General features: G+C 46.0%; 2 protein-coding genes across 4 annotated transcripts in view; one reads left to right on the top strand and one right to left on the bottom strand.

Annotated features, from left to right (window-relative positions):
* The window catches only part of sulf1 (sulfatase 1), a 41,810-nt gene extending 33,013 nt beyond the window's left edge, over window positions 1-8,797 (top strand). The window contains exons 13-20 of one of the 3 annotated variants that reach the window (XM_080020528.1): window positions 1-75; window positions 425-519; window positions 780-851; window positions 1,608-1,780; window positions 2,022-2,164; window positions 2,569-2,692; window positions 4,915-4,948; window positions 7,367-7,543. The exon at window positions 1-75 is cut by the window's left edge and continues 22 nt beyond it. In XM_080020528.1, the coding sequence (XP_079876654.1) occupies window positions 1-75; window positions 425-519; window positions 780-851; window positions 1,608-1,780; window positions 2,022-2,164; window positions 2,569-2,692; window positions 4,915-4,948; window positions 7,367-7,400 (750 nt within the window). In that variant the 3' untranslated portion in view covers window positions 7,401-7,543. Of the gene's footprint in view, window positions 76-424; window positions 520-779; window positions 852-1,607; window positions 1,781-2,021; window positions 2,165-2,568; window positions 2,693-4,914; window positions 4,949-7,366 lie in introns of all 3 variants that reach the window. The other 2 variants (XM_080020530.1, XM_080020529.1) reach the window with 2 other exon arrangements.
* Window positions 8,798-13,519: 4,722 nt separating this feature from the next.
* Window positions 13,520-16,691, bottom strand: part of slco5a1 (solute carrier organic anion transporter family member 5A1) — a 40,923-nt gene continuing 37,751 nt past the window's right edge. The window contains exons 8-10 of the mRNA XM_080020642.1: window positions 16,031-16,272; window positions 15,448-15,512; window positions 13,520-14,046 (exon numbers count right to left, since the gene is read on the bottom strand). Of these exons, the coding sequence (XP_079876768.1) occupies window positions 13,568-14,046; window positions 15,448-15,512; window positions 16,031-16,272 (786 nt within the window). The 3' untranslated portion in view covers window positions 13,520-13,567. The remainder of the gene's footprint in view (window positions 14,047-15,447; window positions 15,513-16,030; window positions 16,273-16,691) is intronic.

Below are 16,691 nucleotides of genomic sequence, written 5' to 3'. Positions count from 1 at the left end.
ACGGTGCACTGTGAGAGGGAGGTCTACCAGTCGTCCAGGGCCTGGAAAGACCACAAGAGCTACGTGGACCAGGAGGTGGGCGTCTCACCCCGTTGACCGTCTCAGGGATCACTCATATCGCTCAAAACATACAAGATCCTGATTAAAAACCACAGGCCTTTTGTTTGCGGTCCATTTTGGATCACAGACTGTGTTAAATAAGCAAAAAAAACCCTAACCCTGTGCTGTGATTAATCGCGTTTGAATGTTTTGGTTTTTTTACCAACCTTCAGACTGAGGCTTGTTTATATATCGTCGATGTATAAACATAGAAACACCCAATGAATCATTTAACCAACGAATGAACGGATGGATTTGTCCTTTTTGGAAGGTCGCGGCAGGGGGAGTTAAACACGTTTCGTTTTGTTCTGTGTTCTCCGTCCAGATCGAGGCTCTTCAAGACAAAATCAAAAACCTCCGGGAAGTGCGAGGCCACCTGAAGAGGAGGCGGCCGGACGAGTGCGACTGCGGAAAGAGGAGGTTGGTCATCCAAATCGAATTCCGCAGAATCAACGCCAGACCCCCGCCCACCCACCCCCACACCCGCACACACACACACACACACACACACACACACACACACAGACATCCATTTGAGGTTGCGATTAGACCTATTGCCATTCACAGGTTATTTCTAACTTTACACTCATCCCTTTTTTTCGGGAAAACACATCTGCGGGTGCCGTGGATGACGTATTTCTCCCGGGTCCTTAGTGTCTCTCTCTGTTTATTGTAACCAGCTATTTTGGCAAAGGAGAGAGAAAGAAAGCCCAAAGAACGAAGAACAAGAACCATCAACTACACCCCTTTAAGTGAGTTCTTTGTGTGGGTTTGCTGCATTGATCACCGTCACCCCCTCCCCGTTCTGTTAACACCGGACCCCTAATCCGCACCTGAGCCACCGCATACGTGTTTAATACCCCCCACCTAACAAGACGCCGGTTGACGGTTGTGGTTATGCATGGTCTTGGCATGTCTCGTTTGGCCGCCGGCGTCATCGTGGAGACGACGACGCGGAGCGCAGTGTGTGTGATGATGTGTTTGGCGTGGACGGGCTCACGATTTACGACCCGGCGAGCCCCGGCGGTCGCGTGAAAGACGTGGGGTTTTTGTTTTTTTTCTCTCTACGTTTTCATCGGGTGTCGTGTCTCCCGGCGGGGCGTAGGTGCCTCCGGGGGGGGGGAACAACCGGTTGAATTTCCCGACGTCTGGAAGTGACTGACTAAAGCGCACGGACAGGATGGAATGACTCAACAAAGGGGGGCGGGGGACTCAGGTCGAGCCCTGGAAGCCTGCATCCCGGCGGACGTAAGGAAGGCGTGACGCCGATACGACGCGGAGCCGCCGCTCCTCCGCAGCGCAGCCCGACTCCGGCGTCGGCTCCGGAGGAAAATCGGAACCTCGGACGTGAAAGCGAACGGGGGTTGTCGTGTCCTTCTGGAAGTTCCCCCCCGGGAAGGTTTTCCACCACCGAGGATTGGCGTCGCCTCCGTCTTCGCGTCACGTCACGTCCGCCGCCCCTTTGGCCGCTGTGGTTAAATGGCCGGTGTTCCCCGTTTTCCTTTCAGGGAGGTGGCCCAGGAGGTGGACGGGAAGACCCAGCTGTACAACGAGATCCGCAGGAGGAAGAAGGAGAGGAAGGAGAGGAAGAGGCAGAGGAAGGGCGACGACTGCAGCCTGCCCGGCCTCACCTGCTTCACCCACAACAACGACCACTGGCAGACCGCGCCCTTCTGGAACCGTACGTAACCCCCACCGACCAGCCTCTCGGTGTTCTGAATAGTACCAGCGTAGCGTATGCATTTGCAAGACTTGGAGAATTTAGACCGAATGGTTTCGCTCCATGATACGTAGGCGCGTCGGGTCAGTCCTGTCCGAAAATCAGTTGAATCGATCTTTTCGAAGCATTGAGCGCCGAAAACTACCGCGGCTGAAAAGTGCCGTCGAGGAGGGTGTTGACCGGCGCTTGCGTTGCGTTGCAGTCGGCGGCTTCTGCGCGTGCACCAGCTCCAACAACAACACCTACTGGTGCCTGAGGACCATCAACGAGAGCCACAACACGCTGTTCTGCGAGTTCGCCACCGGCTTCTTAGAATACTTCGACCTCAATAGCGACCCCTACCAGGTACACACTCTCCCCGTCAAGTCGTATGAAGCACAAATGTTGATTTTATTATTATTATGATTTATTTTTTTAAGAGGCAGAAAATTCCAGGTTCAGCAAGTAAAAGAAAAAAAACATCAACAAAAAAAAAAACACGACACTTTTTTTGCTCAAGCCACGGGATTAGGAGTCATCCACTTGGTTGACTCCAAATCCCGGAGTGGAGATTTAGGATTTCCGAACCCCGGATTTCTTTGACTTCTGTCGTTGAACTGAATGCGGTCTGAATGCGGTCTCCTCTAAAACTCCGACAGGTTTTATTGGCCTTTAAAAAAAAATCGACAAAACTAATACATGTGTGCTGCGCGACCAATACTAGCACTAAGACCGTATGTGCTGTTGTTTTTTTGGTTATCCACTCACAGCTGACCAACGCGGTGTACACAGTGGACCGTGAGGTTCTGAACGTGCTGCACGCTCAGCTGATGGAGATGAGAAGCTGTCAAGGACACAAACAGTGCAATCCCCGCCCCAAAGGCCTAGATACAGGTAAAAAAAAAATATACATGTTGTTATTATGATTATACATACACTTGCACGTAATATCCTGTCTGTCCCCGCTGTCTTGAAGTGAACTTTAGGATGGTTGGATGTGTCATGGTGGGTCGACGACAGGAGTGTCGTTGTGATGTCTGAAACGACAAAAGACCGAAACAGATCTTAAACACGGGAGTGAATAAACAGAATGAGCTTTATTTGATCGGAATTAGGAATGAGAGATTGGGCAGCTGTGATCACAGAGCGCTGCGGTCATCATTGAGGTCGGAGCGTATTTTTATTGAGCTTGTCTGTGTCGGTCGCAACCTTGTTTCCAATCTGTTTCGGTCCCATCGCGTTGTACTGGCATGCTGCATGCGAGTGGGTTTGTGCCTCAAATCACGTTCCCCTAAATTCCCAGGTGAAGGTCAGAGGGCAACCCCTGAGAGCCGTGGTCCAATTTGAATGTGCATTTGACTTTTTTTTTGATGAACACCCCCCTACACACACACACACACACACACACACACACACACACACAAACAAACACACAAACACACAAAGACGCAGCATTTGACACGTCATAGTCTTTCTTCCGCAGCCACCGTCCCAACAATGTCTTCTTTGCAGGTACATGCTGCCTGTGTGTCACACACACACACACACACACACACACACACACACACACACACACACACTCCACATCCTGTGTCATCTTCCACACAGAAGTTCTCCAGAGCAGTGTTTTCCAACCTGTGGTGCTAGAGCCCCACTGGGGGTCGCCAGAGATCTCATGGAGGGTCGGGAGGCCTTGGACCATTTTTTCCTAACAGTCACAATATTGGTTCCCAAATCCACACGGGTGTGTTAGTTTTGAAATATAAACTGTAATACTATCCATGACTATAAGTAATGATGCGTTGGATCAGACATCACAATTTTGCAATCTCAATAAATAATTGTTGCAAATTAATTAATTGATGCGAATGACATCGATCTGCACAATACTTAAGACAGATTACAATTTAGCAAAATTGCCAAAACTTTTCTGCATTAAATTGTCAAATCAAACCTGTTTCAAGGTTGTTTCTGTGATGTACAAAATCTGTATTATTATACGAATTCCCTATTATTACAGGAAGTGATGACATATGTCTCTTTCTTCATTGGTAGTGAAAAAAAGAAATCGAGACTTTTGGCCAATTGCTGCAATTTTACGGCAAAGAAGACGCATACAAGTTCACCAATTCCACCACAAGTTATGAGAAAAGCCACTGCAAAGTCAAGCATTTTGCAGCAATCACAATAAACCTCTTGTCGTTTGCCCTAAAAACTTTTTTTTTTTCCACCATAAAAACCGAACCAATTCACATAAATATTACCACAAAAAAAAAAAAAAAAGTCCAAATCCGAAACCTAAGCCATATATATTACCGGGGTGTGTCCTGGACACCTCGCTGCCTCTTGAATGAGGAGGAGGAATTTCGGAGCCGGTTCTGCACCCGTCTGCCGGCCATAACCTCCTCATCCGTCACTTATTTTTCTCGTTCAAACAAGCTGATCCCGGAGCCGTAAAGTTGCCCCGGTGTGTGGCGTGACCCGGCGCTGCCGCCTCCATGTCCCGAGGATAAACCTAATACAACACGATAAAAAAAAAAAAAGAGAAGAAGAAAAAAAAAAAACGACTGGATCTAATTACAAGCCCGAGCGGAGCATTTGGATCCGATGCCACAAAAAAACGAGTCGCGCAACCCGCCCGAAATCCGTTCCCTCCGCCTCCTTCCGGGGGGCGCAGGGGGGGCCAAGTCTCCCACGCCCCGCCCCGCGTGAAATGACGGCGGGTGGTTTCGCGCCAGGCTGCGTCTCCCTCGGAGGATCTGACGTTACGACCGCTAAAACGTCCGGAAATAACCGTCGCCGGGGTGACGCTCCGGTGATCTTTGCCCCCCGAGGGGGAAGGAGCACCCGTCAGCGACTCCTCCACCCCGGTCGATCCCCCGTCATCCAAAACCCAAACCAACCCCCCGAGCACCTCCCCTCTCCCTCCCCTTCAACCCCTTTGCTTTCCTCTTCATCCAATAATCGCATTTCTCCCCCAGGGAGTGGCAGCGCTGTGCATGAGGGAAAACAAACTCCGATGTGAATGAACCGTTTCAGCCTCCCCCTCCCACGACCCCTCGTCTCTTGATTCCAAAGCATTAACAATCAATTGCTTTTATTTTGTTTCCGATTAGGAGGTAAAGATGGAGGAAGCTATGAGCCACACAGGTATCCACCATTTTGTTTCCCTCTTCAGCGGCTTTTCTTTAACACCTGCATGGGCCAAAATGTTGCCTCATTCCCACTAATAATGAAAATAATAATAATTATAATAATAAGTATAATAATAATAATATTGTTCATTTTACGGAGCGCCGGCGCTTGTTCTGTGGCTGCATGCTGGGGACACGCTAACAAATCATTGCATTACTTTTTTTTATTTTATGTATTTATATTTGTGCTTATTTTTGGATGAAAGCTGCTTCCATCGCTGTCACCCACTGTGCGCACCTCGGCTTCATGTCACGCTGCAGATGTTTAGCGACCCTCACCGGCGTCCTAAATTCAGTTTTAGCCATTTTTCTAGTCAGGTCACATTATTTCAAATGACCCCTGACCATTTCCTGAAAGATATATATTTTTTAACTTTTTATATTTTTACTATTTTCACTATTTTGGGGCTTTGGAAAATTTGGATTTGGTGAGAAACATGAGAGAAATTGAAATGAAATAAAAATGCATGAATAATAATTTCTGCTGTATATCGTATTTGGCCAAATTTGGTCATTTGTTAGTTTTATTTAATTTATTTATTTCATTAATTTAATCGTGACTTTTCTAAATGTGATTTAATAAAAATCAAAAATATATTATGAAAAATATTAAAATGAAAAAATAATTTAAAAAAAAATTCAGTTTTTGTATTTGATAGAGCCATGGCACCTAAGCAATTTTAAATGGAATTAATGATAAATAAATGATAAAAAAAAAATAAAGAGTACCTTATAAAATATATGTGCTACTGTCATTGCCAGCAGGAGCAGGAGATCATTTCAAAGTAGGTTTCATCGCCATATCACTGGAACTTTCCAAACACCCGACGATAAAGACGTAAAGATATTAAAGTATTAAAACAGTACGAAAACGAGAGTCATCATCAGGAAAAACGCTCCGGGGGTGGGGGGGGGGGGGGGGTGGAGGTCATGCAAAGCGTGTGTGCTGACCAGTAAACAGGCTAAAACCCAATTTGACACCGCTGTGGTGCTTTAGGACGCTCCAACACAACGCCGTTCCATTCGTAGTAACTCATTCACTTCCGACGCGGCTCCAGAATGTGCAGCAGCAGCCGCAGGGCTGAAACATCCTGGAGTGAGTTTGACAACCTGGACGGTGCGGAAAACAAAGACCATCCAGATGAGAAATGAGCTTTTTTTTTTTTTTTACCCCAAAGCCTGTTTGAACACGGAATGCACATGAATGCACATGCATGGGCCTGGATGGAGCCGCGGCATCGTCCGCCACGAGGCTCCGTCCTCATCCTCATCCTCATCATCATCACCATCATCATCATCCTCCTCCTCCATCCTCCTCCTCCTCCTCCTCCTCCATGCCGGTCGTCCATTCAAAGCCGTTGACGCTAGTTAGAATCCTTTCATTTGACGCTCATGGCCTCTAGCGGGTTATAGACCGGACACTTGAGCTTCTGTGACCTCTCTGCCCCGCCCCGCCCCGCCCTCCCCTCCCCTCCCCTCCCCTCCCTCCCCCGCTGACCTCTGACCTTTTTGAACTCTTGTTTCTGGCACCTGCTTACCAGGCAACAGCAGCATCGAAAGTGGTCAAAGAGGAGATCGAGCCTCTCGTTCCTGTGAGTCTCTCGAGCCGCTCTCGCTCCGTCACGCCCATTCCATTTTACTGAGAGAGAGAGAGAGAGAGAGAGAGAGAGAGAGAGACAGACATCCCAAAATACCCCGACTGGCTTCGACCCGTTTCCTATCCCGCTCAGACAAACTCTCGATTCAGACTTTTGCTCCTGTTTCCTTCCACTTGCCTGTTTTCTCAGTAGCAGCTTCCGTTGGGTTGTGTTTCTGGGGACGCACCACTCGCTCCACGGCTCAGTCGCAACATTTCCCCCCACCCTTTTTTTTTTTTTTTTTTATTATTATTATTATTTTTTTTTTTTTTTTGCAGAAGTCCATCATCCTTCCTTGCTCTTCTACTTCTTTGATTCCAGGTTGCCTGGATTATTCATTTTACCGCAGTCCAGACCTATCATTACTCATGCTTTCCACTACTTGCCAGTATCACTTCTGTTTCACAATATGATTTTCTCATTGATGTTGTTGTTGGTGCTGATCTTCCAAAGCAGCATGTGTGTTGCACTGCTCTTGGCTTCAGCATAGCGTGGGGGCTGCCATGATCTAGCAATGCTGCTTTGAGCCATGAAAGTACCTGTGCGTGTGTGTGTGTGTGTGTGTGTGTGTGTGTGTGTGTGTGTGTGTGTGTGTGTGTGTGTGGCCGGGGCTACTAACCCCATGGAACTGGCTGCCATAGTGAAGTTCGGACGCGACCGCATGTTGCCTGAGCTGCAGCTTGACCGGTGACCATCCCGGACGCTAACCCCTCTCCTCCCTGCTCCACCCCCCGCAGCGCACAGCCCCTGTGGGACGGACGACAGGGTTAAGCTGCCCAACCTGACGGAGGAGGAGGTGAACTGGCAGGGACTGGAGGATCTGTATAGCGTCAACGAGAGCCTGTACGAGTGCAGGCGCGACTTCAGCCCCGGCCCGGACGACTGGGCCACCTTCCGGAAGGATGTAGATAATATGTTTGCACTGCCACGCCTTTTCGACAAACTCAACCAAACCCATAAGCTCCACCACCACCACCATGACGACGACGACGACGACGACGACTCCGCCCTGGCGGACGCGGGTTCCGGGGCTGCGGTGGCGGAGGGCAGCGGCGGCGGGGAGGAGGGCGTCTGGCCCGGCCTGCCGGGGGCCCGGGCTGTACCCGCCGCCCCGACACCCGCCGCTCCGGCCGCCACTCCGCCCGTCACTCCGCCCGCCCCCGCCCGGTCGGGGACGCCCGAGAGTGAGGCGGAATCCGCCGCCAACGACCTTCCCGAGACGCCCGCGGAGGTGATCCCGTCACCTTCGGAGACGGCGCCCGGCGCGGGGAGGAGTGGGGGAGGAGCCTTCGCTCGGCAGCTGGAGGAGATGGACGGGGAGGAGCCGGGGTTCAGCGGCAACGGCCTGACGGAGCTGGAGACGCGCCACGACACCCTGCTGCGCACCCACAACAGCCTGACCCCGCAGGAGCCCGGGGCCCGGCCCGACCCGGGGCCCGCTCCGGAGGAGGACGAGGAGGACATGTTCCTCGCGCAGGGCTTCCTCCCCCTCGCCCCGCAAAAACTGAGGCCCGAGGTGCAGCCGGGTGCCGCAGAGAGCACTCCGGACGCACAGACCAGCGCCCCCCGCAGTCTGGGGGTGGTAGTGCAGGCGCTGCCTCTCAGCCTGGACTTGGAGGGCAGCGGCGCTCTGCCTCCACCCTCCAATCAGACACTCTGAGGCGGCGGTTGCCATAGAGACACAGGACAGCGATCCCGAGACGAGCTCGCCAATGCGATGTGCGAGCGATGCCGCCGCTGTCCGTCAGAGCTGTATTATAAGTATTAAAGTTATTGTTTATATATATTTTTTTTTACAGGTGCTTCCATTTTTATTAGTAAAACAGTGTTATGTTATTTTTTTAAATATATATTTAGAAAGGAAAAGCCTTAACACAGCTAAAGTTAAGTATTGAAGCTGTTTAATTCCAGATAGATAACACCATTAATGTTTTTAATATATATATTTTTATGGGGAAAAAAAAAAAAGACAACAGATTATTAGAATGGTGAAACCATTTTGAGGTCTGAATGGAAAGTATCAGCTGATCCCGCGGTCCCGCCTTAACGCAGCCAATCTGCACTCATCCACACACCCAACCACTCACCAATTGGACGACGGCGATATTTTGACCCCGAAATGCACTTTTTAAACTATTCCATACATCAAATCTCAGCTTCCTGTTTTGCGGCTTTTAAGGGGGTGTGGGGGGAGGGGGGGGGGTCCACTGTGAAAAAAAAACGGATTGTTACGGATATTTTTAACAAGGAGGAAAACATTTTATTTTTCCCCATTTCTGAAAGTTATAAAAATGAACAAAGACTTATTTGGAATTCACTTTTTAAACAGCAATCACTGGAAAATTCATTGTAGTACCAGCGGCCGTGCTTTGCCACGCAACATAAATTAAGGTTATGAAAGTAAAGTTGGACAATCCCGGCAAAGTACTTTAAGGTCAAAAAGTTGCAAGTTTTGGTCACAATCAGCCGTTTGGAGCAAAACATTTTTTTTTAATGCTCATTATGTAACTTTTGCAGAAATGTAAAGTAACTTATCCGTGCTTTGATAATCCAGTGTGGAGTCGCAAACGGCCGGTTCACTTTGAATGTAATTGTGGTTTTCCCATTAAACCCGGTGGCAGTAGTAGTATCTTGTGTTTTTACAGTAGTAGCATTTCCTTCAGGGCTTCATCCGTGACACGGCAGGAAATATGCAAATACATATTTTTATTTTTTATTTTTTTTCCCCATGTGTTCTTACTTACGTGCCAATTGGTTCTTCTCGGGGACAGTGGCTTCCTGGTGCAGCCAGAACGGCGCCAAAAACAAATCGTGCTGTAAATGTTTTTAAGAGTCCGTTTAAACCCGGTTCTGCCGTTTGCTTCATCGACCACGTGTGTAAAACGGATCAAACTCTGGTTTCAGGGAAATCACGACGCTGTTCAGAAATAAAAACCTTCAAACCTTGGCGGCTTCACGGCTCTTCTTGCTCTTCTTTCCGCATGCTGAGCCGGTCCGCCGCATTCCGGGTTCGTAACAAAGACGCGCTAAGGATTTCTTTTTTTTTCCCCCTCCATTTTTAATGACAAATATCAAGTATTCAAGGCATTTGTAAACCAAATTGTTCACAAACATCGTCTGACTTCTGCTCCTGAGGAACAGAAGGAAAGGAGCTTGACCTTCGCAGCTCGGTGAGGTCGCACCCCCACCGGCTCCAGAAACCCGATGGAAAGCGAAACGGTGGAAACAGATCGACCTGACGTTCCGTTTGAGTCGTTCAGGCTTTTTTTTTTTGTTTTTGTGCTGATTCTGTTTGATGTTTCCTTCCCTGCAAAGTGTGTGTGTGTGTGTGTGTTTGTAAAAGGCTGCTATTACGTTCGTGTACAGGTCCATTTTTTTACATTATAATTTTCTATTTAATCTGCAGGATTCTGTTTCTAAAGCAGCCATGCTTCTTGATTTTCCTTTTTTTAAATGTATGTTTACATTTCTCAGCCAGGGTTAAATTTGGCTTTCTAATATAATATAGTAATAGCAATGGACCTGGCCAGTGATTTATTAAAAATATATATAAAAAAAATAATAATAATCTCCAGTGAGACACCGCGTATGGTTTCAAAAAAGGGCAGAGAACCAGAACAAAATGGAGATAAGGGCATCGTGGGTAGCATAATAATAGTCATTAATTCAACTGCAGTGTTTTAACAAAAGAACATTGCAATTAAAACCCCCCCCACCCCCTCCAAAATGTCATAAAAAAATAACAAACTATAAATACTGTTTAGGCACAGAGAAAAAAAAGAAATGTTTTGGGTTTTTTTCCAAGTCCTTTTTACTCGTTTTTTTTTTTGTTTTGTTTTGTTTTGTTTTGTCAATGACCACAATGTTTCTGGTTAGTTCATAAATAGACTTCTAACTATTTGTGAGCGCTATAATTAGGCATCATTTGCATTTGTTGTTTATCTACAAGACGATTATTTAAGGATGTTATTTGAGGTACTACTTCATATTAAATATCAAAAATCCATAAATTTGGCATTAGTCACAATTATCTCCTGATAACCTCCACGACTCTGACAAAGATATCAACCTTTCAAATGTAATTGCTGCACTTTTCCTCCCCCCCCCCCCCCGCAAACCATTAAAGGAACTCATCCAGGTTTTATAATAAATTACAATAAGTCATAATCGGGCTCCCAAAATTTCTTATAGACATGAATACGTTGGGTTTTCCTTTTAAGAATATATACAATAACACAGGCAACATCCACAAAACACACAAAACAAACGCCTACATCTGTAAAAGCTGTTTGGATGCACGAGTTTGTAATAAAGTTAGTATCTTATGTCTTAATTTGTTATTTTAATAAATAAGCTTTGTTATGCTTCTCAATGTAAATCCTCTTTTGTATTCACTTCAAATTGGAAACCCATAACTCGCAACACGTAACTTTAGAGGAATACGCATAAGCTGAGTGATCAAAAAGGGGACCTATTATGAAAAACTCACTTTTTCAGTGCTTGTACATTTGTGTCTCTGATGAGCCCAGTCAGTTTTTTTTGTGTGAGCTGTCTTTTTCAGAAAATGTGGTGAAAAAGGCCACTCGGATTTGCAGCCCTTATTATTCGTGGGGTCAATTGAATTGGAATTACCCTCCATCTGAGAGGAACGCCACCCAAGCATGGGAAGTGCGCTGAAAGAGGAATTAATACCAACTGTCTTGTGGCAAAAATGCAGACGACGGAAATCTAAGTTTTAAAAAAAGATTTCTGCTTTGTGTTTCGTTTCTGCAAGCAAAACCTATAAAAACAGTGTGTTTTTATTGTCTATGTATTTATTCTATTTTATTTTCCGACGTTAACATTAAACAAAAAATCCCGAGTGCGGTGTCCCGGTGCATTGTCGGCGAGGAAAGTCGGAACAAACTTATTGAATTAGGCCTTGTAGATCTAATATAACTCAAAATTCAGCAACTGGATTGCTTATTTCTCACCTTAAATTTGTTCAGAAACAGATTTTGGCGCACTGATGAGGTTAAATCAGGCAACGTTTAGGACTAAATACAACAGAACCCAGAGTAAAGCTCAAATCCCATTGGCTCATAGAAGTCGGGGCTTGGCAGCTCATTTACATTTAAAGCTACACACACAGAAACTGCCCGTTTTGGAACAGGATGGGTTAGAGGCATGTTACAATGGCTGGAATGCAGTGGCATTTTCCGCAAAAAAACCCAAACAAAAAACATGTTTTTGAGACCCCAGAGACCTATATTAACTTGTTGAAAAGGAGCATGATAGGTCCCCTTTAATGAGAGCGTTAGAAACTTCAAGAAGTTTTTGGAAACCCAAACCTAAAATTGGTTCGCGGGATAGTTCGATTTAAATCCTGTGCAGCGATTAAGTTTAATATTTTAGTTTCCACCCAACGTTCCACTGTACGACAGACATTCACTGGCCTTTACCACACAATCTTATTTCTGTCCACCAGAGGGCGCCCTACACCCAGCAACTGGATAATCAAACCATTTCGACTACTGATGATAAGAACAGGCTTCATCTTTTACATCCCGACTACTCTACTTTGTTTCAAAGCCTAAAACGACTACTAGATAAGTACTATGTACATCTGATGGAGAAGCCATTACAATACCAAGCCTAAATGAAGTGAAGATCTTCGACCTGTCGATGGTAATGGAATCACGAGAACACAGTTTTTTTTGAATCTCAAGAAATCCTATCACAACAAATGGACCAGATTTGTTCAAATACAGCAGGGTCCAAAACATGAAATAAAATAAAAAAAATTACAGTACTTATTATCTCCGAAAAAGTAAAAAAAGTAAAGAAGTCACGTTTTACCATTACATGTCATTTTGGGACTTCCAGTTTCACGACCTACAGTAGCCTCAGCGCAGCGTCACATGTCTACTTCCTTGCATAACGCAAAGTTTATTTCTCGACAACAAAGGACGATTAGTGGATACACTGAAGACCGCACCAGCACACTGTGAGAATAATAAACTAGAAATAAAAATCTGTGTTGGGGGCTACATGATCCCCTAAGTTTTAGCCGTTTGCAGGCTGAGCCAGAGACCGCCCCAGAGGCACTGCGATGGGAACAGAGGAGCTGAGAGGTAAAAAACAAAAAAAACAACCAACAATATACTTCTGTCCCTTCGGGAATAAAGAAAGAAAGAATCAATCGAACAACATATTTGGTCTAAACCCCAGAGAGATACACGGATGATACAAGCGTGACATCAAAACGCAGGAAACTCATCGTGTAAATCTGATGTGCAGGAGAAAAGGAGGTGGAGAAAACGTAGAGAGGGGGTCTCAAATTCAGACTATCTGGGGACCATGGGCCAGGCTCACTTTGAACATCACGGGAAAAACTAAGTTCAGCATCAGTGAAGTGCCTGAAAATGTATCCATTGAAATACCCATAATCATAAAAAGATTGTTACATTCTAATTTATTCTCTTTTATATTCTGGAAACATCCAGTAAAATGGCATGGATTCACTTAACGTTGTGATCTTTGAATTGTATATTTTTAACGGTGACGGGCCACTCCATGCCGCCTCGCGGGCCCGGATGTGGCCCCCGGGCCAGTGCTTTGAGACCCCCCTGACAGTACTGATGGGACGTGGGGTCTTGCATAGAACAGGTTGGTCAGTTGTGCTTTCAGATGCAGCGTAGATGCCGAGGTGTCTTAGTTTGGATATAATGCCCTGCCTCCTAACAGTAGCACCGAGGTCTTCCTCACACGATGACGACGCCAAAACAATAAAAAATGAAAAATAGAAACGTCGACGAGCTTCTGTCGCGACTCCTTTCCTCATCGACGGCGCCGGCCAGCCCTTAAAAGAGTTTGGAGCGTTGCCGTGGCGCCGGTTTTGAGGAGCGGGAAGGCACAAGTCACCGTGGAGCCCTGGGAGGGGCGGAGCCTGTCCCCCCTCACACGAGGGCGGAGCCTCTGTGCTGCTGATTGAGCAGCAGCACGGGCGGCGTTATTGCTTTGAGGTCATTGCCCGGGCAACTGAGGCTGCTGTGCCCACGGTTGAGCAGCAGGGGGGCGGCGGCTGCAGGGTCGCTGGGCCACGGCGGCGGGGGGAGGAACACGGGACAGGAGCGGGTGCGGGCGTGGCTCTTGCGGCCGCCGGCGTGGCACACCAGCTCGCTGACGGTGCCGAGCGGCGGCAGGCGCTGCGGCCGCCAGCGCTCCGCCCGCTCCTCCCGGTGCTTGATGGAGTACCAGGTGAGGAAGATGAAGACGAAGCCCACGAACTTGAGGCTGGCGGCCAGCCCGAAGTACACAAAGCGGAAGGAGGTGACGTCGTACTCCCAGCACGAGCCGTGCACGCCGCAGTCCTGCTGCCACAGCATGCAGGTGGTGTCGATCACCGCCCCAAAGTAGATGGGCGTGGGGATGTAGGCTGGGGGTGGGGGGGTTAGAGAGAGGGAGATTTCAGTTTAATTTTCCCCAAAATAGAGCCGTCGCCATCATTACTTAATCGCAATTATTTCCTCTATTACTGCATGTGAGTGTTTTGAATAGCGTGACTCCACGCCACTTTTATCAGCAACGCTGCAATGCCGTACCTTGGTGTCGATAGATGTTGCACGTGTGTTATTTTTATCTCTTTCTCCACCGCTTCTTGCTGCTGTACGGCCTGAATTTCCCTCCAGGGATTCATTAAGTGTTATTTTATCCTATCTTTTTAAACCAATGTTAGAAATGTCCCAAAATATAGAATGTGAATGAGGTGAGTTGGGTTGAGAAAAATTAACTGTCTCAGCATCAAGACATGTGCTATTACAAATTCTATGATGATAATAATAATAATAATAATAATAATAATAATTAAAGTGACATAAAATGAAAAAAACATTTTATTATGAATCGCAATTATTTATGACAATTAATTGTCGACTAAAATATCATGCTTGTGACTGCCCTACCCTAAAATTACAAAACCTTTCTTCAGATAAGTATTAGACGCATTATACAAAATAGTTTCCAATGGTTACTCCCGAGGTGGAGCTCCAGAGTTTAGTGTATCACCACCGGGTGGAACCGATTCATTTGAAGCAAGTGAAATTAGAATGTGAAACTATAACCATTCATGAGGAATCCCTGTTTTATTTCCAGAAACTATTAGAAATCCACATCAATCGCATAAAAACTCAAAAAAGATCCACATTCCAACTTGGTACGGATGCCATTCCTCGCACGCCCTTTCTCCCTTTGCGTGCTATGTGTCCACACGCACATGCTAAGAAGTTTTATGGCAGAGATAATTTGACAAGTTATGCTCCGGCGTATCTTACTAAAAGGTCCAGGACGTGTTTGGGCAGTGCGCTCTGAGCCTTCGGGCGCTTCCAAGATGTTTCAAGCGCACGCGCTCGGGAAGCGTCCCACGCCGGCGGCGTTCCACTCGAGAGAGCGTCGCGGCAAAGAGGGAAAAGTAACCGAGCGTTGAGGCCTCTGGAGACCAAAGGTTAACAGTCACCGGGGCTAAACCACACCGGCAGCAGAGACGATGGAAAGATGACGCTCCGGTCTCTGTTACCCCCATTTCCGCATCGACGACCCATTACCCAAGATTTAGTCTGATAAGACTTTTGTGAAACCTGCTTCACACTGAACATGACAAAATCAAAGTGGAAGTCCGTTCTTTTCACTGGAGAGACGGGCTGCGGTGCAGAAAGGACACATTTCAAACACATTCATTCACTTTGTTTTCCCATAATCCATTTCTATACCCTCACAGGGCGCGCATGGCCCCCTCCCATTGGGAGCAAAAATGTAGGTTTGAAACGTAGATTCCATTTACCTAAAGTTCTGAGCAGAACAAACTGCATTCCCAGAGCAAAGGGTCTTTCCTGCTCATCAACGGACCTGGATCGAAGAAAGAACAGCGAGTCAGATCGATGATTCACTCATAACTGTAATTACTTTGTGGTTGGAACATGTTTTTTTTATTAATTAGGATCCGAATCAGTTAATGATATATTGAAAATAATAATAATAATTTATAATAATATAATATAATATAATATAATATAATAATAATAATAATAATAATAGTAATAAATTAACTAACTGAAATGAAAAATAACAAAAATAGCCAAATATACAAAAATTATAATTTTATATAATAATGCATAATTTTTACTTGCATATTCGGGACAACAAATTGTGACGTGCAGGAAAGGCTTCGTGTGCATTGAAGAATCTGACATCTACGATATATAACATATAACATCTTAAAACAATGAATTAAATATAAATATTTGAAGAGGAAGTGAGGGGAAAGACGGGCAGAACATCCCTGGATCTGGCAACCGGCTGTGAAACTGGCAACGCGCTCATAACCAGAAGACATCAACTCCGAAGAGGGAGAACGAAGCCGCTACCTGAGCGTGACGATGATGGCGGAGGGCTGTGCGCAGGCGGTGATGAGCGTGACGATGAAGAGGAAGATGAGGAAGGGGATGAGGGTGTTGCAGGTGCGGTCACACTTCCCGGACACGGCGAAACCGTTCTCGTTCAGGTAGGTTTTCACGATGACGAGCTGCAGCTGGTTGACCTGGCCGCCCGACGACGGGGTGATCACCTGCCGGCTCTGCACGCAGCCGCAGTCCGTGTAGTTCCTGATCTGCACACACAATTACATATACAATATATAACAGGACATATCATAGAACACATACAGTAGTAGAACATTCTGTATAATAGAATACATACATACACAGTATAAAAGAATATATAGTAGAACATATAATGCAATATTAAATAGCATATACTGTATATATAATGTCATATATAGGAGAATATATAATGGCATATATAGCAGAATACAGTATATAATGGAATATATAATAAAATTACCAACCCGTATAACATAATCCTTCATGTAAAAACGCACCATCAGCACTTCTACTTACACAACATCCTATTTTTGAAAGTAATAATTGTTTATACAAAGCTTTGTTGTTAATTTTTGGGCTTATTATTGTATGTTGTCATTTATTTAAAAAAAAACCACAACTGTATTATTAGTTTTACTTTTTTTTA

This window comes from Zeus faber (genome assembly GCF_960531495.2).
Source record: "Zeus faber genome assembly, chromosome: 19".
Taxonomy (NCBI): domain Eukaryota; kingdom Metazoa; phylum Chordata; class Actinopteri; order Zeiformes; family Zeidae; genus Zeus; species Zeus faber.
Note: the sequence above shows the minus strand (reverse complement) of the source record. Positions and strands in the feature narration are given on the sequence as shown.